Raw genomic sequence first — 24,640 nt, 5'->3', positions numbered from 1 at the left:
CAGGTGTAAAACACTTAAACCAGTTTTTCTGACTTTCTCTGGTATCACGGGGTCATATGGAACTTCTAAGGTCACCCATCTTACGGATTTCTTTGTCAAAAGCTCAGCTCACTGGCAAAAGATACAGACTAGGCCATGTTCAGAAGAACAAGAAAGTCAACTAATGCAATAAAGAAAAAGGATCTGAGATGAAAAAGGACGCTCAGAGCTCCCACCCCACTGAAGACACAGCTGTCTCCACAGGAGCTGGCAGCATCTTGCTGAACACAGTGGCCAGTTCTGGATAGTTTCATATGGTCACTGAGGCCACCCCAGTCTGGGAACACCCAGACCATCTGGGCCTCTAGGTCTTGGGGCTCTGAGAGAGCCTCTCTGCAGAGCATACCTGGTACCTCCCAGCACATTTGAATATATGCTCCAGCATGTGACATCAGCTTCTGCAGCATTCTCAGCAAGGCTGCTGTGAAGGGAGCAGCAGAGGTGGGGTAGCATGGAGGTAGCACCCTTTGTTGACCTTAGCTGGATGACATCTTCCAGCCACATGTTTGTTGTCTATTTTAATATTGGAAATGTTCATTTGACCCACAATCATAACATGGTTTTACAACTCCTGTCCCTTGTGTCCTGCTGGTGTCTGATTTTTGGCAGAGTAAGCTAGTCACACGCAGTCTGATCCATGCTTCCTGGAGGAAACTGCTCTATGAAACATATCCAGGTTTTGTACTGAAGAGATCTGGTACAGAACAGAGGCTGGCAGCAGGTCAACACTTGCCCAGACTGATGGTTCATCAGCCCTTTTTGGTTGCTGGCACCCTCTGGTTAAATGATATAAATATTTTCAGTGAATCTCAAGAATCAACATTCAGGATAACAAATCTGTGCTATTCCATTAACATATCCTCCTGCTTTATGAACTGAACTGATGAAAAAAAAGGGGAAATTACTTCTCTGTGTTTTGATCTCCCCAAAACAGCTGTATTTCAGCATACAGTTTTGACCCATAGATTTTCTCAACTTGCGATTACCTTATTTGATGCGTGCAAGCTCATGTTGTGGCTTAGAATAATTCTAGATTATCTACTTGAAGCATCTTTGCTATTAAAGTCCTGTACCATTTCCAGTTCCTGCACACAAAGTACTATCTCCTTCTACTTTATTCAAGTATCAGTAAAAGTAAATGGATGGAAAAAACCTAATATCACTACAGTTAAACATGATCTCAGTATGTCTCCCTGCAACCATTCTCTTTAGGCCTGCATGGAGGGAAGAAGGGTGGGGGGTTTTGGACCCTTGCCAGGATCCCGATTAAAGGTTAATTTATTCTTCATTATTTAATAGACAATGTTGAAAACACAAATATCAGTGGGATAAAAAATGGTTTATGTAAGTAGCAGTGGGGAAACTCTGTGGTAAACCAAAGGTGAGACTAATCCCCTAACAGAGAGGAGTGAGTAATCGCAGCTGAGTCAGAGAGAGCAAGGTTTCGCTGGATGCTGAGTGCTTCCATGAGGAGCTGAGCATTTCTATTCCTGTGACAGCGGTCACTACAAGCAAGGCAGGACCTATGTGAGCACCACAACAATTTGGAGAAGACTGATTTTCTTGAATTTCTAGTGAAACCAGACCAAGTGTCTTTTTACTATCTGTGAAATGAGAATTACCACTGAGTGATTCATTACTGGAGGTAAAAATTCTCCATGTTAGTCCTGCAAAAAAACCCAAAAAAGAATCATTACTATGCATTTCTTTAAAAAGGCCAGATAACCTTTTCAAGAGTGCTATTAAGCCAGGAACAGCATGATCTAGAACAAGATATGTATTTCCAATGCTCAGCTAAGATCGTGCCACTTTATAGCTCTTGTTAAAGGTGTGCAACATCAAGGGAGAATTTAGTATGCCATTTCTCAGGGGAGCCATTTGCCTTATGGTATTTGCAGCTTGCATAAATAGAGGATGAGAGGGATGTTGATTCTGAGTCTTTTCCCTAAGTATTAATACTGAAGAAAACAAAAGAGGTGGGTGGCGAGGCCCCAGAGTGTGCTTGGAAGATTGCAAAGGGAAATCATCTCCTTCAACATATCCATTTGCAAACTTCTGTCTAATGGGCTGTCCCTGGAAAGCAAAGGTGTGTTCCAAAGCAATATCAGATCCTTAGTTAGCTGTTGTCTCAACAAATTGGGAAGTCTCAGGCTGTTCCAGCAACCTGTCACTGCCAGATAGGGGAGATTGTGTTTCCACCCTCTCCCAGCCTCAGTTACTCACACCTGGCCCCAAATCAAAGAGTGGTTTGCTGAGTCCTTTGCTAAGCTGCACTGTCTCACTGGTTTGGCAGGGAGTGATGTGACAGGTTCTCCATGGGAGTGGCACAGAGGAAGGTTACACACACTGAAGAAGCCAGAAGGAAGGAAGAGGAGGACATGAGCGGTGTGACTCCAGCCCCAGGCACTAGCATCATCTGACATCTCAACAGAGCAGACAAAACCTACTCTTTTCCTGTCTTCTTTTGTTTTTAAAGAAGTAAACAGCTTTAGACTTTCCCTTCTCCCTGCCTCCACCATCATGAGGGATGATGATGATGACGATGATATGAACACAACTTACCTGCTGGCCTCATTTGGCCTCAGTTACTCACACCTGGCCCCCAAATCAAAAGAGTGGTTTTGCTGCTGAGGTCTTTGCTAAGCTGCACTGTCTCACTGGTTTGGCAGGGAGTGATGTGACAGGTTCTCTCCATGGGAGAATTTGGCACAGAGGAAGGTTACACACACCTGGAAGAAGCCGCAGAAGGAAGGAAGAGGAGGACATGAGCGGGGTGTGACTCCAGCCCCAGGCACTAGCATCATCTGACATCTCAACAGAGCAGACAAAACCTACTCTTTTCCTGTCTTCTTTTTTTAAAAGTAAACAGCTTTAGACTTTCCCTTCTCTCCCTGCCTCCCCACCATCATATGAGGGAGCTACATGATGATTGACGATGATATGAACACAACTTACCTGCTGGCCTCATTTGCTGATGTGTCTGTGTAGGCTCCTAGCACCTCCCCTTGGATAGTTTGGGGTCTGTGTGCTCCCTGGCAGAGTTATGGTTCTCGCTTACCTTCATGGCTCTTGAGGCTTATCTAGTCTTGAAAAAGCAAAAGGGTGAAAATAAACCACCCTACAGATTTCAGTCAGATGTTCACTTCTAAACACAGGCTTGTGTTCAGTATCAATGCACATCAGTGCATTGCTATCAGTATCAATGCACATCAGTGACCGTATTGTTCAGCCTTGCATTTGGGAGTGCTTTCCAATTAAAAGCAAATCACTGAAAGAGACTTTCAAATTGGTTTCATTGAAGAAGAAGAAATGAAGGGAAGCTACTTGAGATCTGACAATAGCTGGAGTGATTTGTAAGCATGAAGCATGCAAGATAACATTTAATTAACAGTGGCAAAAATAGAACATCACTTTGAATTTACGTAAGTTCTCTTGTTCTACATATGAGCAATGCCCTTTCTTTAAGTTCCTCCTTTCAAAAAAATGTATTAACCCTCCATTCCTGTAGATGATATAACAGTCACAGGTTGGGCAGCATTTCCCCTCCCTTTTTTGAAGATTTCAATACTTACATATAGGGTATCCAAACAGTATGTTCCAAAAAATCTCGATAAAATAATTTTCCCTAAAGTAGTGAAAATTACTGTTTGTATAGTAGAAGTTACAAATAAGTCCTTGTATATAACTGTGCAGAGATTTGTTTATTAGCTGCTGCGTGAATTTGAAGCACCTCTGTGGCTTAATCAAGTATTATGTCCAGAACATATGGAGAAGCTGGGATGTCTGCAACTCAGGTGACAGTCCTGGCCCCCTGATAGCAGAGCCAAACAAACAGGGTTTTGGTGCCAGTTGCCTGATGCATTTTGGATGCCTGCTGTTCCCAGGCACTGTTTCTCACTGATGACCAGCGAGAGAACCCTGACACTGTGGATGACTCCAATTATTCAGAGGGTCTTGGCTCAGAGCATACCTCCTGGCCCCATTATTACTCCAGTGATGGGATCCCACAGCCTCTACTCAGCACACAGTGTGACAGTGCTACTGTCTGTATCCAATTTCCATCCTGCATCAGAATGCCAGTGTTGAGACACCACTGAAATGGCCATTAGGTTTGCTCCAAAGCCCCCTCCAACCCCTCTGGCCTGCTGCATCTCCTTTTGCAGTGAAGCTGGGCAAGTTGCCTCTCTAAGGGCACCATTCCTGCCCACCAGTTTTGAGAGTCAGTGATGGCAGGCTGATGGCAGAACAGCATCTGTTTAGTGGGACTGATGGTGCTGGGCAGGGTGCCAACCTTATTCATGCTCTTGCAATTCCCTTGTGATGGAGAGCATGTTTTAGACCTAGAATACAATTGGAGGGACATATAATGCTGAGTAGCCAGGGTATGGCCTCCCTGTCCATGGAGAACTCCACCCTTCACTGGCTGAGGTCCTGAGCAACTTGGTGCGACTATTGAGCAAGTATCCAAATGATCTACAAAGTCCTCTCCAGACAGAGCATCTCTGAGGGTCTGGGCACTGCAGTGAGCACACGGCTCACTGCCATTTGAACACACTTGGTTTTACTCCCCTTTGGAGTTTTGCAGGCTTACTGCATAAGAAACCATATTCCAATATGAAAAACAGCGGTAATTAGTAGTGATAGTAAGCTGTACGGGAATTAGTAGTTAATCCACTAGTAATCAATAACTAATTATACATGGCAATTAATCAATTCTACAGGAAACATGAGCATAGGTGGGATTTATTTCTGTGATTTTATTATTCAGAATTAAGCTGTGCTCCAGCTTTGTGACAGTTGTGAAGCTGCTGGCAGAACTGATGGCTTTTCAATGATGGTGTCTCCTAATTGTACCCCTGGGTTACAATGAACCAGCTTGGTCTTTTCCAAATTATTTTCCTTTTTGCATTTGATGCAGTGCATGCTCCAAAATCTACTTGACTTTGATGTGTCCTCTGTAAAGTATGCAAATATACGCTTGTCAGAGCTTTCCCCTCCTGCTCCACTTTTCCTTAATAGGATGGTAAGAACAACTGTCCAAATCAGCCAAGAGATGGGAACACACTCTGATGGATCATGCTCCTCAGTTAGGCTAGTTTTGGATAAGAGCAAGCCACAACCACTGAGACAAAATCCCCCAGGATTCAGATTAGTTCATTCTTTATTTTAGATTAGATCTTCTGAACACCATTGCCACTGTATCATCTCCCCACAAAATGGTACCATTCACTGCCTGTAGAGATTGACAGCTCAGATGGGCTGAGAATGAGCAGGTTTTTTATTTTTGTAATCCCCATTATCTGCGTTCAATCTAACCGGATTATGATAGCACACACAGAGCAATTTCCATCTTTCCATGTGAAGAATCTGTTTCTAACATGAAAAATACTGAATTTGGACAGGTAGGGCTGATATAGCTGTGGTGGCAAATGGATCAGCCAAAATCAGTCTCCTTCCAAAAATAGCTACATATTTGGACGTAATGAGATGATAATTGTGGGTGTCAGCTGCATTAAGAATGGACTTTATTATGCAGGGATGACTCTGTGAAGCTTTCCAGATTTACTTATTTTCTGCCTTTTATTTTGAGGATCCAATTCTTCCTGCTTCTAAGCAGGTTTTTTTTAATTTTGTCATCTCCTCTACTTAAAGAAACCCAGTGTACTTGAACAGGACTCTTTTTTCACCAGTTACACTAGTAATCTTTCTTCTTCCCAAAGCTTCAGCTCAGCCCTGGAGCTTGCAGCAGCATGAAGACAAAGGATTTTTGGTACAATAACAAACTGCCTACACATTCCCAAAGGTGAGGTTGGAGCTTGCCTGATTAAACTCTCAGAGATCCTGTTTGGTTACCACTTTGTTTGGGATACTTCATTTTTGGCTTCCAAGTGATTGTTGTATTTGGCAGAACTGAAGGAGGATAACTGTAACTCAAATTCAATCATGGTAGTGTCAGGAATATGCCTTATCAATTTCATTCGCCTTGTAAACTTGCCAGATTTCCAAACCGAAATATTTTCAAGAGAAACCAAAAACTTGGGTCTGTGTTTTGACTTCCTTGGAAAGGTGCCCAGTTCAATGCTCAGTTTACTACAATATCTGAATTTGAGCAGGAATGAGACCAACAGCTACTTAGAGATATTGTTGATTTTGTCATGCCTTGTATCCTCACAGAAGAGACAACAAAGCGCTTTGAGCCTGCTTGTTGTCGTGTCTGATTGGTGTAGTTCTTGGGCCCAAAGAATTCATCAGAAGATAATTTTTCCATTGTAAATATAGACTTCTTAATTCAAGAGGTTGTGAAATCTTTCCAGAGAGGTTAGGTTTTGACTGCACCCCTATACACCTAGCTCCATACTGAGAGGCTTTTTGGGACCCACAACATCCACATGCAGAGAGCTCTGATATCAAGAGGTGCCTGGCTTGGGTTGCAGTAGGTGATGGGTGTAGGTTGTGAAGCTGCATGTGTCCAGCTCCTGCTGAGCCACTCACCTCATGCGAGTCGTCACCACCACAAGGGGTTTTGGTCTGTGAAAAGCAAGGTAGGATCAGCTGAGACTCTCAGCAAGTACCCCCATCACCGTAATTGAACTCCTGACACCTGAACAGAAGTCATCACCATCCAGGTTCTTTGAGTTCTACTGTGCTGTACGTATCTGCTGGTACCTGTCAGCTAATTAAAGCTGAGTTTTCCAAAGACAGTGATTGTTCTTCAGACAAATTATGGTTTTTTTATCATCTGCTATTATGAAAATTCTGTTATTGTTTTTGTTGTGTGACAAGTACTCAGTCATCCCCTCTACTATTGCCTTATATTGTTTCAATAACTGAGCTTTATAAAATGTTTTATTTAAACACACGTCAGTGCCTGCCTTTATCTGCACATGTCCAAGGTATGTGCAGTGGGCAGTGGGCCCTGATGATGGTCACACTGAGTGATAGAGTAGCTTCTGCTGCTCCCCTGCACAAAAAAAGATCCCTCCCCAAGCACCTCCTCACCACCAACAGTGGGAAGCATCCCAGGGTAGGAGAAATCCTGTGGGAAAAGAGCCAAGATTATCCTCAATCAACAAGTGAGAGCCAGGCAGGACACCAGGGCAAAGGGGGAGAGCTGGTAAGCTGTGCCTGTGACCTTAAAATTCACAAGATGATTTTCCTCCAGCTTTGAGGCATGTGAATTCCTGGCAGAAGCAATAAGGCATTCCTCTAGGCCCTTTCCCTCCTCTGGATGCTCTCTAATACCTTTATATTTTTCTTACACTGTGGCACCCAGAACTGCCCCCAACACTTGAGGTGAGGCTGCCCCAGTGCAAAGCAGAGCAGAGCAGGATAATCCCCTCCCTTGCCTGGCTGGCCATGCTGTGACTGATGCCCACAGGGCACGGGTGGCCCTCCTGGCTGCCAGGACACTGTGGATGCCAAGGGGTGGGATATCCATGAGAAATGTGCCCTTTGTGAAACAAGCATCATGTGCTTGGCTTGAAGGACATGCTAGGGGCTCTTCAAAATGCTGTGTGAGTCCTGATGAGGGATACTGAGCACCAGTATATAGATGGAAGGCAAATTTTGGTAATAAATCTGCTTGCTTTCCTGTTGAGGGCCAAAGTTATAAAAAAAACTATTAGTCAACACTGTAATTGATGGTTTGATGGTAATTTGCAGCAGCACGGTACCATGAATATCAATTTTATTCAAAAGAACAGATAATGAAAACTTTTCATTTTGTAGTGACTCACGTGTAATACACTGCATTTCCTTTAATAGGAAATGATGTGCGTACAAAATCCATAGTTGCTATGATTAGTTGTTGCTGATCTTTAAAGATAAGAAGAAAAGTGGGGGAAAAAATTGAAAACTGTGTCAATTTATCTACAAGAAAGTTACTCAGATACCATAAGTAATGAGTCTCTGAATAAAAATGACTATAATGAATCACTTCCTTGAAGTATAATTTAGCTGTGTTTAGAACTGAGTAAGTACAGCTTTGAGGTCCTAAGAAGTGTGCATTTCATGAAGGCAAGTGAAATTTGTTAGAGCCATTAAAAATTAGCTTGATCTCTGTAATGTAATTGGTACTACATATACACCAGTGAAGGATAATGGAATCTAGAGCTTTTTGAACCCTATGTGGAAGAAATAATGTAGTCCCTCCAGATACATAAACTCTAATTGGCATGCGAGGCCAGTGCAGTGTGATGGCACAGCAAATGTATTTTAAAATTGCAGGAGCAGACTTTGGGTGGGAAGGAGGTTATATAGTCAAGCAGTTACTATGCTCTGCAAATCTACTTTCCTTACTTTTCAGCTTTCATGAAACTCCTCCCTGACTGTTGATTGAAACTTCACCACAGAGAAAGCAAGCATGATTTCACAGGCTCAATGTCAGAGCAGATATTCGGGAGATGTTTTAGAAGTTGCTTAGACTGCCATTCAGAAAGACCAGACATGTCTTGCTCTGAGTGCTTATTTTCATTGTCAGTTGTGAAAGATAACAATCAACATAATTTTAGCAGCAAAACTTCAACTTTAAAAAGATACTGTACATTGTTACAGGGAGTAGCACATTACTGCCAATAAATCTATGATTTTTTTGTTGCTGCCTTTTGAAGGAAGAATCTAATTCTGAGAACATATGGTCACTTCACAAAGGAAAAATCATTGTAATTTCTCACTATTGCTGGTCTTTCTAAGTTACAATTGCTCTTCTGAATTTTTACCTCTGAAGACAGAAATCAATGGAATTGAAGAATCATTAAGTATCCTGAGTTGGAATGAAGACACAAGAATCAAAGTGCATGTCCTGGCCCTGCACAGGACATTGCTGTGAATCCCACCATGTGCCTGAGAGCATTGTTCAAATAATTCTTGAGCTCTGTTTGGCTTGGTGCCGGAGAGCCTGTTCCAGTGCCCAACCACCCTCTGGATAAAGAACATTTTTCTGACATCCAACCTAAACCTTCCCTGTTACAAATTCAAGCCATCCTCTTGGGTCCTGTCACTGGTCACCACAGAGAAGAGATCAGTGCTGCCCATCCTCTTCCCCTCACCAGAAGAAGATGTAGGCTGCAATGAGGTCTCCCCTCAGTGTCCTCCAGGCTGAACAGACCAGGTGACCTCAGCTGCTCCTCATAGGACTCCCCCCCAAGGCCCTTCAGCATCCTCATAGCGCTCCTTTGGACACTCTCTAGCCTTACATGAGGCTATTGCGGCGCCCAGAGTTGCCCCCAGCACTCAAGGCTGCCCCAGCACAGAGCCCAGCAGGACAATCCCCTCCCTTGCCTGGCTGATGCCCCCAGGACATGGGTGGCCCTCCTGACTGCCAGGGCACTGCTGACCATGTTCAGCTTGCCATCAACCAGGATCCACTGGTCCCTTTTCATGTTGGGCTTTCCAGCCTCTCATTCCCCAGTCTGTCCATACATCCAGAGTTACCCCATCCCAGGGCAGAATCTGATGCTTGCCATTGTTAAACTTCACATGGTTGGTGATTGTCCATCTCTCTCATTTGTTGAGGTCTCTCTGTGGGGGCCTCTCTGCCTTCAAGGGAGTCAACAGCTCGTCCCAATTTAGTGTGATCAGGACAACTTTGATAAAAGATTTCTAATCCACCTTACTTACTGAAAATAACCCTTAATTTCTAAGTGGATTCTTTTTCCTTAAAAATCCCAAACAGCTTGAACAAATCTCTATCTGTTCCTGTATCAAGTCCTATTTTATAGGGCTCTTGGCTGCCATTCTCTCAGTTTGTTATAGCACAGTGCAAATAACACCAGGATTGTGGGTTTGATCCCAGTATGGAGACCATTCAGTAAAGAGTTGGGCTTCGTGATCCTTGTGAGTCCCTTTCAACTCAGAATATTCTGTGATCTGTGATTGCTCCATGGTGGTGGGTCCAGTAACAATGTTCCCCTTTCCATTGCCAAAAAACTCATGACAAACCTTTTTCAGTTGACTGATTCTTTCAAATGCCTAGAGTTACTTCTCTAGGGACAGATTTTTTTCCCAGTACTTCCAGAATATTTCCATCTTCTCTTCTGAATAATTTTGACAACAAAGACTCTGCACTCTCTATTAAATCTCTGCATTATAATTCACATATTTCCTTTATACTTGGTATAGACGGAAAGAAAAACCCAAACAGTTCAGCTGAAGAATTATTGCATGGTTTTAAGTAAAAGAGTTTTCATTGTGGAATCTCAGTGGATTTAAGATTTTTAAGGTGGGAAATTCAACTTCCCTCTGGACACTACATTATTTTTTCTGAACAGTCACCCTGGATTTAATGTTGTTTCATGTCCTATATCCCTCTGTCTTTGAAGAATTTTGTTTGCAGTTAGAATTGTTGATTATTTCCTTTCCCTGCATTAAACAATTCTTGACAGTAGGCTCTTTAGTAGTTTTTGTGGTGCTGAAGAGTTTTTCAGTCACTGCTTAAGTGTTGGCTCACCTATGAGTTCAAGGCTCGTTGTTTTCTTTCCAAGCCTAGCACCATGCTCTTGTGCCATGCGCTATTGTGGTGTCATGACCCCTTTTATATCACTTACCTAAAAAAAGTCAGTGGTGATGCCAAGTAAAAAAGATGAAGAAAACTGATGTCCTGGTTTAGAGCAAATTTGGGAGAGAGTCCCCAAAGGGGCTCCGGTAGGAAAGCAAATTCAATCGGCCCCTCCCCCCAACTGGTCCGGGAGAAAATACCTCCTTGGAGAAAAGTGGAAAAAAGCTGTTTATTAAACAATAGAACCTAACAATATTAAACAATAAAACCCCTTGCCGCTCTAAAAGAGATGACAAACTGAGAAACCCCCCATCCCCAGGTTGCAGCTCAGCTCACTCAGTCTCTGATCAGTCCTTCTGGTGCTGGAATGTGTCGCAGGCCAGGCCCGGCCGGCCCGGCGGCCACAGGTGCGAGCTGCCGGTGCTCCCCTGGGTGTTCAGTCCAGAGCAGGTTCCAAGAGGTCCAAAGAAAAGGGAAAAAACCCCACAGTCCAGGGAACTTCTTTGCCTCAGCCAGCTAAAAACTAACTAAAAGCAAAGGAGAGCTCTCTGTCCCGCTGTCTGTTCATCACAGACAACACAGTCCAGGGAGAGGAATGCGGGAGAGTGAGTCCAGTGTCTGAAAACAAACTGCACACTTCTTCTCTCCCCCTTCACTCTCTGCAGCAAGTCTTAAAGGTGCAAAACTTACTATGATTCAGCATAAACAAATGAGACGATTTGGGGATAAAAGCATCATATAGTCAACTCAGGACAACTGGGCAATTCTCAGACATCAGAGTCTGCACTAACACCTCACACCTTCCCCCAGGGATTTTTTGGGTTTTAGCATTAATTGTGAGATTTGATGATTTTGTGGGCAGTGATGGATGACAGGATGTCTATATACTGTACATACAGTTTGTTATCAAAGCCAACATTTCAAAACACTTCCTCTTCAAAGACTTTTATTACATTTTCATTGTTAGGGGCTTGATTTCTTTCTTTATTTTTAAGAGGCTTTCCATTTCTTGTCATCCTCCAGGCTACAACCTTGCTAATTGATAAGTGCTTTCCTTGTTTCTTTCAACAGATGTTCAAGTTTTTCACCTATTTCTAATCCTTTTTTTTTCTACTCATTTGCAAAATTGCCAGTTCCCTTATTTTTTTTCTTCTTGCAGTGCTTTTATTGTCTTTTAAATTTTTTTTTTTCACTTATGAGGATACTTATTTCTCCACTACTAAACCCTTGAAGATTCATGCCATTTGACATCTAAGAGCTGACTTCTTGTGACTGAAGGTCTGCAACTCCAGAAATGATGAGGGCCTCCATAAATACAGATACACAGATTGAAGTGACTTGATTTTCTTCATGAGGTAGGCGTTACAGCACAAACCAGAGAATGCCTGGTTGTCTGGGATCCAGGTTTGTCTAAGACAGCCATCAGGGAGGAGTGATAGAGGAGTGATATCATTGATGGCGCTGCCTAAATTTATGTTGATTAGAAGACAGCCAGTTCTAAGAAAACCAGTATCTACTGGAGTACTTCAAACAGGATCAATAGGAGGTGCTGCCCATCATATACTGTCTTTTTCATTTTCCTTTATCCATAACAATAAGTTTTCTTACTAATAAAGTCCACTTCTGTACAACATGGAAGGTAAAATCTCAAATCTCTTAGCATTAAGAATTTTTCTATAAGGCCTTGGTATTTTGGAGGCATTTAAGCCATGTTAGCATTGAAAAAAAGTACCACAAGAAGCTGAAAGGTGGAAAATCCCACTGTGAAACTGCATGAAGCAAAAGACTCTGAGTTTACCTTCACCAGTGACTTAGTCCTCAGCTATTGGATCTGAAATATGTTGTTGAAGTTTCAGCTCCTCTGTTTCCTAGTGACCAAGGTATAGTGTTTTAAAGACCTCTACCTCTCCCCACTTTGAAGGGAGGCATATGAATGGGAACAGTTTGACATAAGAGCTTATTCCCAAAGGGCACAGTGCAGAAACTGCCCTGGTTCAATGAAGGGTGCTCAGAAAAGGCTGGTGGGACTACTCACAGCTAGGGCCACCCTGACAGGTACAGGCACCCAGAAAGGATGAACTGAGCAAGATGTTAGGGGATAGAGATGCTTTGTCACGTCAAGCTTTCTCAGAAAAAAAAAGCTTTTTCATTGACCCCTGTTTTTTCTCTCTCCTGATTGACCAAATCGGTGGCCTTCTATAATTGAGTGACTATATCAGTGGACAAGGGAAGGGTTACAGATATTATTTATCTGGTCTTCTGTAAAGCCTTTGACGCAGTCCCTCACAATATCCTTCTCTCTAAATTGGAGAGAAGGATTTTATGGGCGGATTATTAGGTGGATGAGGATTGGCTTGATAGTTGCATCCAGAGTGTAGAGTCAATGGCCCAGAGTCCCAGTGTACATCAGAGACAAGCGGTGTCCCTCAGGGGCCTGTACTGGGACCAGTGTGATTTAATATCTCCATTAATGTCACAGATGAGGGGACCAAGTGCACCCTCAGCAATTTTGCAGATGACACCAAGCTGAATGCACCTGATGCCATCCAGAGGAACCTGGACAAGCTTGAGAAGTGGGCCCATGGAAAAATTCATGTGTTTTAACAAGGCCATTGTGCAAGGTGCTGCACCTGGGTCAGAGCAGCCCTGGTACCAGCACAGGCTGGGGATGAACAGATCCCAGGGGCCCTGCCCAGAAGGATTTGGGGGTGCTGGTGGGTGAGAGGCTGGACATGAGCCAGCCATGGGCACTCCCAGCCCAGAGAGCCACACGTGTCCTGGGCTGCATCCAGAGCAGTGTGGGCAGCAGGGCCAGGGAGGGGATTCTGCCCCTCTGCTCTGCTCTGCTGAGACCCCACCTGCAGTGCTGCATCAGCTCTGGGCTCCCAGCACAGGAAGGACAGGGACCTGCTGGAGGGAGTCCAGAGGAGGCCACAAAGATGATCAGAGGGATGGAGCACCTCCCCCCTCAAGAAAGGCTGAGACAACTGGACTTTTTCAGCCTGGAAAGGAGAAATCTTAGGGGTGATCTAATTTTGGCCTTCCAGTACCTGAAGGGAGCCTACAAGAAAGATGGAGACAGATTTTTTACAAGAGCATGCAATGGCAGGATAAGGGACATGGATTTAAACTGAGAGTGGGTTTAGGTTAGATATTAGGAAGGAATTGTTTACTGTGAGGGTGGTGAGACACTGGAACAGGTTGCCCAAGAAAGTGGATGCCCCATCCCCAGAAGTGTTCAAGGCCAGGCTGGATGGAGCTCTGGGCAACCTGGTCTAGTGAAAGGTGTTCCTGCCTGTGGCTGGAGAAATGGAACTGGATGACATTTAAGATCCCTTCAAACTCAGGCCATTCTATGATTTTAGGATTATAGGATGCGATGTTTCTGACGTTGGCTGGTGATACCAACACTGCCAGCACTTCAGCACAACTCTGAAAGCCCACAGTGGTTTGCATGAGGCTGGAGCAGGGATGTAGTGGCCAAGAACCCCCCAGTCAGAGACACAAGTCAGGGCTGCTTCATGTTGTGAAGTAGCCATCAGTATTTCTGTCTGTTTTCCTTGGAATGAAGTGAAGCATTCCCACAATCCCCACTTTTTCCATAAACACAGCCCTGCAGGGGTGGATACACTCACCTGAGTCTGACCAGTCTGCCAAAGACATCCATCTGTTCATGAGTCAGTCACAAAACAGGGCTTCCAAAAACCAAAACAAGGAGATTCTGAGGCATCCTGTGGTATTCACCCCCTTCAGTCACAGAGATTGACTGCAGAGATGCTGAATAATCAAGACACTTGATTTTGGATGCATGACTGTGAGATTAAGAGGCATAATTTAGAGTGAAAGATTTCAGGAATGCAGCTGGATCAATTAGGTTTCATCATTAATTGAGCCCTGGAGGAGGAACAATTGACTCTTGTTACTGGCAGGTACCACTCCCAGAAAACATACCAATCACATCTTGCTCTCAAAGCTAGGACACAGCTCTGGTCCTCTACTGTACTTGTACTTCCCAGAGTTCTTCAAGGCTGACAGTCCTTTCCTGGAAAGGCCTGGAAAAAATAAATCTGTATTTTTGTATCCTTCACGGGTCAGCAGGACACCTGACCAAAATCTGAAAGAGGGAAGGTACCAGTAAGTGTACTTCTGAAACCTATTCTGTGTGGAGGGAAAACCAACCTAGAGAAACCAAATTTTTGCTCATAATAGTTAATGGTTTTTCAGCAACATGTATTCAAAATTTTCATTTCCAGAAAACTGCACAAGACTTAGGAAATTTAATCAGTATGTTAAAAGACCTCTTCAGAAAAAATACAATATAAGAACTCTTTGCCAACTCTTTGAATGTATTTATTTATGTTTGGATTTGTGTAAGGAAGACTCATGCTATAAATTTTCATTAAAAACATGTCATTAGAAATAAATAGTACATTTATAGTCATAAGTAAAACAGTAGTTTTTTACGCACACGAATGTTTGGCTTCCTCTTATAAAACAGGAATTGTATTTCACCACCTTTTTTTGTTTATTTGTTTATACTTGATATAAAAGGATAAAGCTGCTGCATGAAGTTTATATTTATTGTGGGTTTAATATATCCCCAGACTAGGTTTTTTGTCTATTTTCCTAATGATATTGATACAAGAAAAATACCCTTCTAGTCTTGCTATTGATTTTTGATATGGTAAATGAGCTTAACCATTGCAGAAAGAATAACAAAGATTAATACATTTGTTGCTTTCTCCTGCTTGCTGATGGGAATGAATGATTTGTATGAGAAAATAATTATGCTTATAGAAAGGCTTGACACCACCAGCTACTTAAAGGAAAAAAATACATTATTATAGAACTTTATTTTCATTAGCTATGTGAAGATGCGTGTCCTGGTTTCTCAGATACTAGGAAAGCAGAATTCCTCAATGCTGTTCTCCTTTCTTGTTTCTGTTTCCTGCAGATCCAGCTGATGATACTCAAATGTCACACGGTTGATGTGCTTGCCACTGGAGACCATCCGCAGCACAGTGTTGTCACAGCCAATCTTCATTTGGGCTGTTTAGGGAAAAGAGATATAAAGGGGCTATAAAGACACATCTATATGAGAGAAAATGAGGGAAAAGAGATATATAATGATGGGAATTATGAAGCACCAATATATGCAATTTTGGAAATAAAGCAAATTCGTATGTCATGATGACCTGCTGGTGGTGATATTGCTGATTAACTTTTGTGTTTGTGAATTTTGCTTTACAATGCTTGGGTATTTAATCAAGTATCCTTCCCTCATCCAAATGCTACTCCATATCTGTGTGCTACTGTTATATACCATGAGTGATGGGTATGGGTAATGGCACTCTATCCTAGAGATAGCCAAAATTAGCAACATCAAAACATTTCCCATTAGAAGGATGAGTGGATTTGCGTGTAAGGACATTCTTCACAGGAAGAAAGGCATTTGAGAGTTCCATCAAGACAAACTCAAATGGTAGTGCCTAGCTCGTGGTCCTTCCACTCTGAGGGAAATTGAGTGTCGCTAACTGCTGCTTTAGGCAAGCCATTTGACTGGAGGCTTGGCACAGCCTTTTTGTTTGGAGAGCTTGGGGGAACTTCCTCACTTGAGATCAGGAGCTGCTGAGATGGATTTCCACTTCCTTCACACCACCAGGAAAACACATTTTAATCTCATTCCAGGGCTCAGTATTATCATTCAACAGCAGCACTTACCAGTTAAATCTTTGAAAAGTGCCTGGACTGTTATGTTGCAGTGTGACGAAAGGCAAGGGAGACCACAAGGGTCAGGTACGTTCTAGCCCTGCAACTCTGTGGAAATGCTGCTTCTCCAGTGCCCTGTTGGTACTCCTGAGATATGGCAGATGTTCCACAGGGGTTAGCCTGTCATATCACTGCCACACTAGTCTGCTATTGAATATTAGGGAAACTGGAAGTTCTTATTTTATGGGGAGGAAGAAGGCACTGGACCAGCATGATGATGAAACAGGTTCACAGCCCCTGCAAGTTCAAAGCATAGAATGGGAACTCTGAGGCTTTTGGGGTATGTGTTGCACCAGCAGCAGAAAAGGTCTTGGGAACACTGAATAAATGAGAGAAAAGCTCTTTAACTGAAAATGTAACAATCTGTCTTCACTTGTTGTGAATTTCCAGACCTTTTTATGTGCTGACATTCTAATATTTATTTTTGTCATAGGACGAGAATTTAAAAAATACGTCTAATTTGGCCTTGTCATAATGATTACTAAAGGGGCAAATGAAGGTGGTCATGGGTGTGATGTAACACGTAGCCACAGCTTCAGCTTTCATGTTCTGCTAAGCATGAAATTGACCACTCTAGCAGGGAGTCCAGATGTGTCTGGGGATCTCTGCATGTCTTACTATGGTTAATTATTTTGTTATGTGGAGGTAATTGGAGGAAGTGCTTACCAGATCCATGAAAGGAATGGCAGAGGTCAGCTAGTGGAAACATCTTGGATGGGTCTAAGCCAGCTCCTCCAAGAAGCTCTACAAAATCTCCCACTCCTGCACAGCTTGCAGATGGTTTCTTAAAAAGGCAGAGGCCAAAAGTTATTTACCATTCATCTTCAAAATGTAGCAGTTCTGCCGACATTATTGGAGCTAACAACAGAAATCCCCTGTGCTTAAAGCTGTGTGAAATCAGCTTCTCATCCTGAGCAGTACTACCTTGATTTTATATTAGTAGGTTAATTTTCTTAAGACATTCCAAAGAAAGACCTAAGTAGACTCTGAAAATTACTGACAAGTAGAAAAGGTGTTGATTCAACTGCTTTTAATGCAGATAAGCAATCTGGCTCTGGATGCTTAAACACATAATCAAATTAATGCAGGCATGGGCTGTATGTATGCCTATATTCAGCTGGCAGGCAGGAACTTCCACTATACCATACTCATTCCTAAAAAAATGCCAAAATGCACCATTGTGGCAAAGTTCAATTAAGGTAGAAATTAACAAAAAGAGTATTTTTTTCTGAAAGCAACGGCTTACTGTGTATTAAACCCACAATTTTCCTGAAATTAATGCTGTTTGCCAAAAATCTCTTGCATAGACACCTTGAGCACCTTTGTGCTGGCACCCCTATGCTGCTATTTAAGTGCCTGGTTTCTTTACCTTCCTTTGCTGTTGTCCTTTCTGCTCACCACTGAATAAGTCAACCAATTCACTTGCTCATCTCTCAAAACCTAATTTGTTCAGACACTGGCAATCTCCTTGAAGAACTCAGGCTGTCAGACTCACTGGCAGAAGAAAACAAATTTTGTTGCTCTATTCTTCTGAGTATTTTGTAATTGGCACCTTCTTACACCTCCCAGGCACAGATATCACCAATAGCTCCTGTCTTCTTCTGTTGGTTTGTCACCAAACACCAAATACTCTAGATCGGAGTGAAGAATGCTCAGCATATGGAGCAGGCAATCAGTTGTGAGCACGTTTGTACTTTGTCTGTGATAATACCTTGCTATCTAGTGGCTCCTTTCTCTCTTCAGGTGTTTGCTGCTTTCATTAATTTAAATGCAGACAGACAGCTCTTGGAGAGAGCGCTCCTTTCTTTATAATGAAATCCTTACCCTTTGTTACAGCAAGCAATCGTTACATTCATTAATGGTACTTTGCATGATTTGGCTGCCATTGCAACATTACAGAGACAATAGTGACAGAGACAGCCCCAGCTTTCCTCTCTGGGAGAAACCAGAGCCCTCATCGTGCACACAAGAGGTCCAGAACACCCATGCCTTAGCAGTCAGCACCACAGCCTATCCCTGCTTCACCCCTTCCTGCTTCTGCCCGCAAAAATTGTACAGGCTAATATTTTCTTAGGAAATAAAGATCTCACCTTTAAAAAGAGACCATTTAAGTGTCCCAGGATAAGATCAGATATTTTTATCACCACTGGGTAGATTATGGAGAAGCTGCAGTTTCTGTGCTGGTGAGGAATGACCATGGTAAACCTTCCCGAGGGGGTCTGAGAGATGACATTGCAAGCTGGGACACAGGAAAAGGTACAAGAGTTACTTGTCCAGTCATCACTGCATGCAGCAAAACTACATCATTACAGTACCAAAAAAGCAGAGATATAGTTAAATTACTGTGAGTTACAACCAAAGACTTAAAAAATAATTGTGGCATTTTCTGAGGTTCTTGCATAGCATTTGTTCCTTAAAAATTCCCTCCCCCTTTTTTTTACTATATAGCATGAGGTCCGGCAGAACCTAAGGATGAAGCAGTCACACCTGAAATCTGTACATCAGGGGCTCATGCTGTCAACGACTTACACAGTTTGTCAGTTTGAAGGAGGCTAAACATGGGTGGAGGGAGGAATTGTGTTTAGTTTTGACAGCTTATTGCCTGATATTGCCAGCAACTCCCTAAATCCTATTCTGCTCCTCTGAACTGGAGTTCCTTACACTGCAAAATATCTTACTCAAATGAGCGCATGATTTTATCTTTAAGTTCAAACTTAAGAGTTCAGGTAAAGGAGTAACTTCTATGTGGGCAACCCGAGGGATCCTTGGCATAGCTCTGGAGTCCTGCAGTTACTTCAGCAGGACAATGAGAGACACCAGCCAGCTCCAGCTGTTGAATACAATAATCACATCTGTGGGCATGAAGCCACAACAGAGTGGGGACCTACCTTGCAGGCCCAAGTAAAGATGCAGCAGACATACTGTCACTGCTTTTTGATTTTGGGGGCTTTTTTTTTTGTGTTTTTATTTGTTTTTTTCCCCCTTTTGTTGTTTTTGGGGGGTTTGTTTGTTGTTTGGGTGGGGGGTTTTGTTTGTTTGGTTTTTGTTGTTTGTTTTGTTTGTTTGTTCTGCTTTTGTTTGGTTTGGTCACTTTGAGGAGTTAGGAGATAATCAGACTGGCCTGAGCAATAATTGTTAAATGTCCTGTGCTCTCTGGAAAACATAATTCAAGTGAGGCACTGGAACAGGTTGCCCAGTCAAGTTGCGGGTGCCCCACTGCTGGAAAAGTTCACAACCACATTGGATGAGGCCCTGGATAACCAGGTCTAGCATGTGGCATTCCTGGCCATGGTGGCAAGGGCAGGGGAGGGGGTGTGTTGAAACAAGATGGTCTTTATGATCTCTTTCAACCCAAGCCATTCTATGATTCTGTGATAATTTGTGCCTTGCCAGTTCAGAGGCTTGGGCAAAGAACTTGCAGGTAGATCTCTGTGATCATATATTTCTCCTAACTACCACAATACACTGATTTTACTGTTGACCTTTTCAAATATTTTTTCCTCATTGTTCACCCAGATCTAGAAAATGCTGAGATTGAAGTTACTCAATTAATACTATTTGTTCTAGCTAAATGTGTTGGAACATGCCAATATTAGATTGGGAGAGGTCTTATTTGAAAGAAAGAGCCTTATGGTCTTGCATATTGAAGCCTGTGCGACCTCTTAAGCTCCTTTGTTTCCTTGGGACACACACTGAGGCAGAATCAAGCCTGCAGGCATGCAGGTGCACATGGCTGCACCGCAGCCATGTCAGTGCAGATAACCACAGTGAGAAAACTCAGTGCCAAGCAACACATTCTCTTGGCTTCCTGCCCCAAATTCAAGCCCCTTTGGTGGTATGAAATGCAGACTTACGGAAGAGATTGCTGCTTTTCTTGACTGTGACAGTAAATCCATTGCCTGGTACCTGAATCTTGAAGAAGATCATTGCCACGTTCTGTGATGATCTGATGGTCCTCTGAATATTCCCACTTTCACAGAAGTCCACATATCTTTGAGAAGTGGTGAGAGGATGGTCCAAGGAACTGGGAAATTTCTCTCCCTTGAGTATCCATCCATCAAATACCTACAGAGGTCCAATAATATCAAACTAGGTTTTGCTTAATACTCTGTTAGCAGAGAGCAGAAACATGAAGTATAAGAGACACTCTTTTCTTTTGACACCAAATAACCTGTTCAAAGCCACAAACTGAAAACAAAAAATCGCTGTATTTATTGATTTCCTAACATTTGACTAATTATTCATGCTTCAATGAATGTTTAGGAAAGGGATACATATAACTTTTGTTTTTATCTCCTTCAGGTGACAACTTTTGTTACCTACTTTTTTTTTTTTTTGCAATTGTATTGTTACTATAAGGAGTTTTTGACCAGCTTGATCTTGCAGAGATATTGGAATACAAAAACCTTTGGGGAGGAATTATTGGCAGAGGTATTACTCTCACTTGTGTCAGCTATTTTACCTCATCCTGACCACTAGAAAACAAAACAAATCCTGCATTATTTATCTGGACCTTAAGCATCAACTTCTACAAATCTTTCCTTCATAACAAAAAAGTAACAATTTTCCCTCACCATCTTCAGATCAGAAGCAGAAATATGTATTAGTTCTAGCATAGATACACAACTGCCTGCCTTGCTGCTTCAATTCCCTCCTAGTTGCTCTCACATGGCAATTCCTTGAACATTTCAGTCAATATTCCCAAAATTCAAGGACCAGGTCCAGCTGTCGCTTCAGTCAGTAATTCTAATGTGAGACTTCCTGACGAAAAAAACATCAGGATCTGTCTCTGGATTTGCCAGAACTGTAAGTTTCTGAAGTAATGGGATGCAGGTGCTCAAATTACACGAGGGAAAAGCTGCCTGTATATGTAGAGAGAGAGAGTGAGAGCAATATAATAGAGAAGTTTGGGACACCATTACCAAAGAAAGGAAAGTTCAATAAAACATAAAAGATATCTTGGCATTTTTCTAGCCTCCATGAGTGACCATAAGTGCAGGTACAAAAGCCTTAGCCCCACAAGAGACTGAAATCAGCCTCCCTGCAGCCACGTGGGGAGAGATCTCAGCCAAGATATGGAATGGAAGGACAGAATTCTGAGCAGGAGACAAGGAACGGGCTGAAGGGAAGCTTTCCTCCTTCACCCGGTTCCTGGACCTCCACTTGCCGCTAGATGGGATGTGGTCTGTTCTGTGCCTTGCCAGTTCAGCACAAAGGGCAAAGTGCAAGCCGAAGGGAGCCAGGGACCATCGAGCCTCCCCTTCTGTCCTTGGCTGAGTTCAGATCTTGGTGAATGCTCCTGCCTGCCAGAGAAATGTGCTGGTAAAGTTTTTCAACACTGGAATATAAATGGTTCTGAGTCATGAGCCTCTTTCTGTTCATAGCCAATGTCCTGAAAAGTTCTAGCAGGGAAATTTTAAAGAAAGCCTGCAATGATCCACTCACTATTAATCTGATGCTAAGTGACCTGAGAGCAGATGTCCCAGAGCAGAAAGTACGATCCAGAGATCTGTATCATTATCTGCTGGGCTCGTCTGATTCACAGTGCAATGAGTAAATTGTACTGCCCAAATTTTCAGCTGTCCACCCAGGTATGGACCCTCCATAGAGGCACTTCTGAAAAAGTTCAGAAGAGCCAGTACTGTAGGCTGGAGAGGGATCCTCATCCTGCGTCTGGCTTTGCTTTAGAGGAGTGGTGATGGGGGAGACACAGAGCGCCTCAGGGAGGGGAAAGAGCCATCCCAGGGGAGGTTGCTTTGCCTGTTTTTTACACACAAATGCACACAAGACACACATGTGCACATGCACTCGCCTGCCCCTTGCACACACAGCAAACACCTCAGAAGCCAGAGGAGAGCAGAGACTTGCAGCTTCTTACCTTCAGGAAGTCCCCCCCGTGGCAGTCGATGTTTACAAAGTCGTAGTGAATTGTGATGAGCTCCTCGGGCTCCCCGATGAAGAAGGTTGCGCAGTGCAGCTGTGGTTGGTCTGCCGTGAAGGTGAACTGCCCCTCTATACTCAGCATGTCAATGCACCCTGGAGAAGCAGGGACAAAGGGCTGCTGCCTTTGCTGCTGCCTGCTCTGGAGGAAGGCTCCGTGCCAGCTCCCGCTGTGCAGGGAAGGAGGGGGATAGGACAGACCCCCCGCACTGGGATCCGGCTGGCAGTGAGGACAGGGAGAGCCAGCTGAAGCAATTAGGAGCCTGCTGAGCATCAGAGGATGAATAGTAACTGGCAGGTGTGAGCACAAACGTGCCAGGGGGGGAATGAGCGGGGATGGTGTGTCAGTGTATCTTTGAGCAGAAAACTCCGTGTGTACATGTGCACAAGTGCACAAACACTCTATTCTTTCAAATTTGTCTCCAGTCACAGCTGCTACACCTGCCCCACCCCTTGGCAATGTGACCCTGCCTAGGGGCACAGGTGGGGAATCCCCATCTGACTCCAGTTATTTGGGACCATAAACTATGAACCCCAACCCTCTGCCTTAAACCACAGGTTTCTGTGTGTTTAATGCTTTGTCCTTCCTCTCCCTAGTCTTGCAAAAAGACTTCTCCTGTAGCTCTGTTGCTCCCAATTAGCCCCTTTCCCTCCCTAAGGTACCCCCAGGATTCTCCACCTGTCAGTAGTCCCTACCAGAGCACCAAAGAAACTCACGGAGCGACCGCCGGTAGATCTGTCCTGCAGACAGCTCTCGCTTCAGATCCTCACTGAGTAGTAGGAAAGGGTCATCTTCACCAGCATCCCTCACCTGGTTAAAGATGGAGGGCAAAAAGAGGCTGGGGCAAAGTGAAATGCAGCTCTCTCCCTGCACCTCTCAAGAACAGGCACAGCGTATTATGTCCCCCCTCCAGAAACAGTGCACCCGTGGAAGAGCTCAGGCTGAAAGCTGCCAACCTGCAGTAGAGGGGAAATAAACCTGGGATCTAAGAGGTGAGCCCAGCAGCTAAGTGTACTGAGAGTTTCTTAAATCCTCAGCAAAATTGCTGAGCATAAATAAATAGAGGAGTACTGCAGAGTACATGGGACTTGCATTAATGTTACCCAGGCATAAGTTTAGTGCAGGAGAAGTGGGAATAGGAAAGAGAGAGAGAATAAAGCACAATGCTTGAAACGTGAGAGCACAAGTTAGAAGACAGCAGCTAAAAGCACAGTGAGATGTTTAATCACTAGCCCTGTTGCTCACCTCCAGGTATCTGGTTTCTCCTTTGGAAGCTGCCAGGAAGATGAGAACAAGGTGGCATTGAAGCTGGAAAGCAGACGGCATGCTGACACCTCCTCTGGCGGCCGTCCCCCGGGGCCAAGTTTCTCCGGGTCTGTGCCGGTATGCAGAAGCCGCTGGGGTGTCTTGGAGCGACTCTTTTTATAGAGCTGTTGGGAGGGGAGGCACTTGGTCCCCGTACTGATAGGGTAACCCATGGTAACTGAATTCCTCTCACAGTGACACAGTACGTGGGCATGACAAGGGTCCAAATTACAGCCACAAATTTTCAAGAGGGTTGAATTCCCCTCTCTAGCAGATGTCTTTCCTCCTAATCTGTCTGGTGGAATAGCTGAAAACCTCTGGGGGAGAGAGCCCATTCCTGTGCATACATACAGGGCATTCATACACTGTGTTTATTTCCAGTTATTCCAAAACAAGCAATGAGAAACATCCCTCCCTCCTCCCGGGGCAGTCCCGGGGTATTTCAGACCTACAGGGCTTTCTGCCGACCTTGTGGTGCTCTGTGACATGCAGCTCTCTGCAATGCCTGTGCCTGTGCCGGGTGTTCCTGCTGGCCGGGCTTGGGTGGGCACCCCTGTGTCCCAGGCAGGTTTGCAGCCAGCATCCCTCCAGGGCTCTGCAGTGAGCACACAGGCAAAACCAGACTGCTTTTCCCACTGAAAACAGCTTTCATACAGAAATTAGGAAAACTTGGGCTTCCCAAGGGCATATTCATTACAAAACTCCGGATACCGCTTCAGCCTTGATCCCCAAGAGAAACCTGAGAAGATTTTTAAAAGTTGAGCCTGTGAGTGAAAATTTGTAACCCTGCAGAGTACTAAAAATCTGGAACTCAGCAGAGGTATTAGATGTAGGGTATATATCTGAAATCCATTGAAGTTCCTTGGGAATTACAAGTTTTGTTGGAAAACTGAAGGGTTGAGTCCCAGTCTGCATTAGAGGGTGGCTGAAACCTTAATCAGGAAGGTGAGAGGTGCCTTGGAGACCATGAGGATCAGAAGGGGCTGCAGAGGAGCCCCAGCCTTATTTGCTATTTTTTTTGCTCACTCTCTAAAGAGATTGATAAGGTTAAAATTGTAGCTTGACCCCTCCAATCCCAAATTCTGGCTGCA

At 43.7% G+C, this 24,640-nt stretch overlaps 1 protein-coding gene across 1 annotated transcript; it reads right to left on the bottom strand.

Annotated features, from left to right (window-relative positions):
• Positions 1–14,862: 14,862 nt before the first annotated feature.
• On the bottom strand, positions 14,863–24,140 carry CRHBP (corticotropin releasing hormone binding protein). The gene is made up of 8 exons (XM_030968763.1): positions 24,018–24,140; positions 23,490–23,674; positions 22,961–23,054; positions 22,182–22,339; positions 20,158–20,368; positions 18,394–18,542; positions 16,970–17,087; positions 14,863–15,583 (listed from the first exon to the last, which is right to left on the bottom strand). Exons 2-8 carry the CDS (start codon positions 23,568–23,570, stop codon positions 15,426–15,428), a joined length of 969 nt encoding a protein of 322 aa, XP_030824623.1. The 5' UTR covers positions 23,571–23,674; positions 24,018–24,140; the 3' UTR covers positions 14,863–15,425.
• Positions 24,141–24,640: the final 500 nt, after the last annotated feature.

This window comes from Camarhynchus parvulus, chromosome Z (assembly GCF_901933205.1).
Source record: "Camarhynchus parvulus chromosome Z, STF_HiC, whole genome shotgun sequence".
Taxonomy (NCBI): domain Eukaryota; kingdom Metazoa; phylum Chordata; class Aves; order Passeriformes; family Thraupidae; genus Camarhynchus; species Camarhynchus parvulus.
The sequence above is the reverse complement of the archived record's forward strand: the minus strand, read 5'-3'. Positions and strand labels throughout refer to the sequence as shown.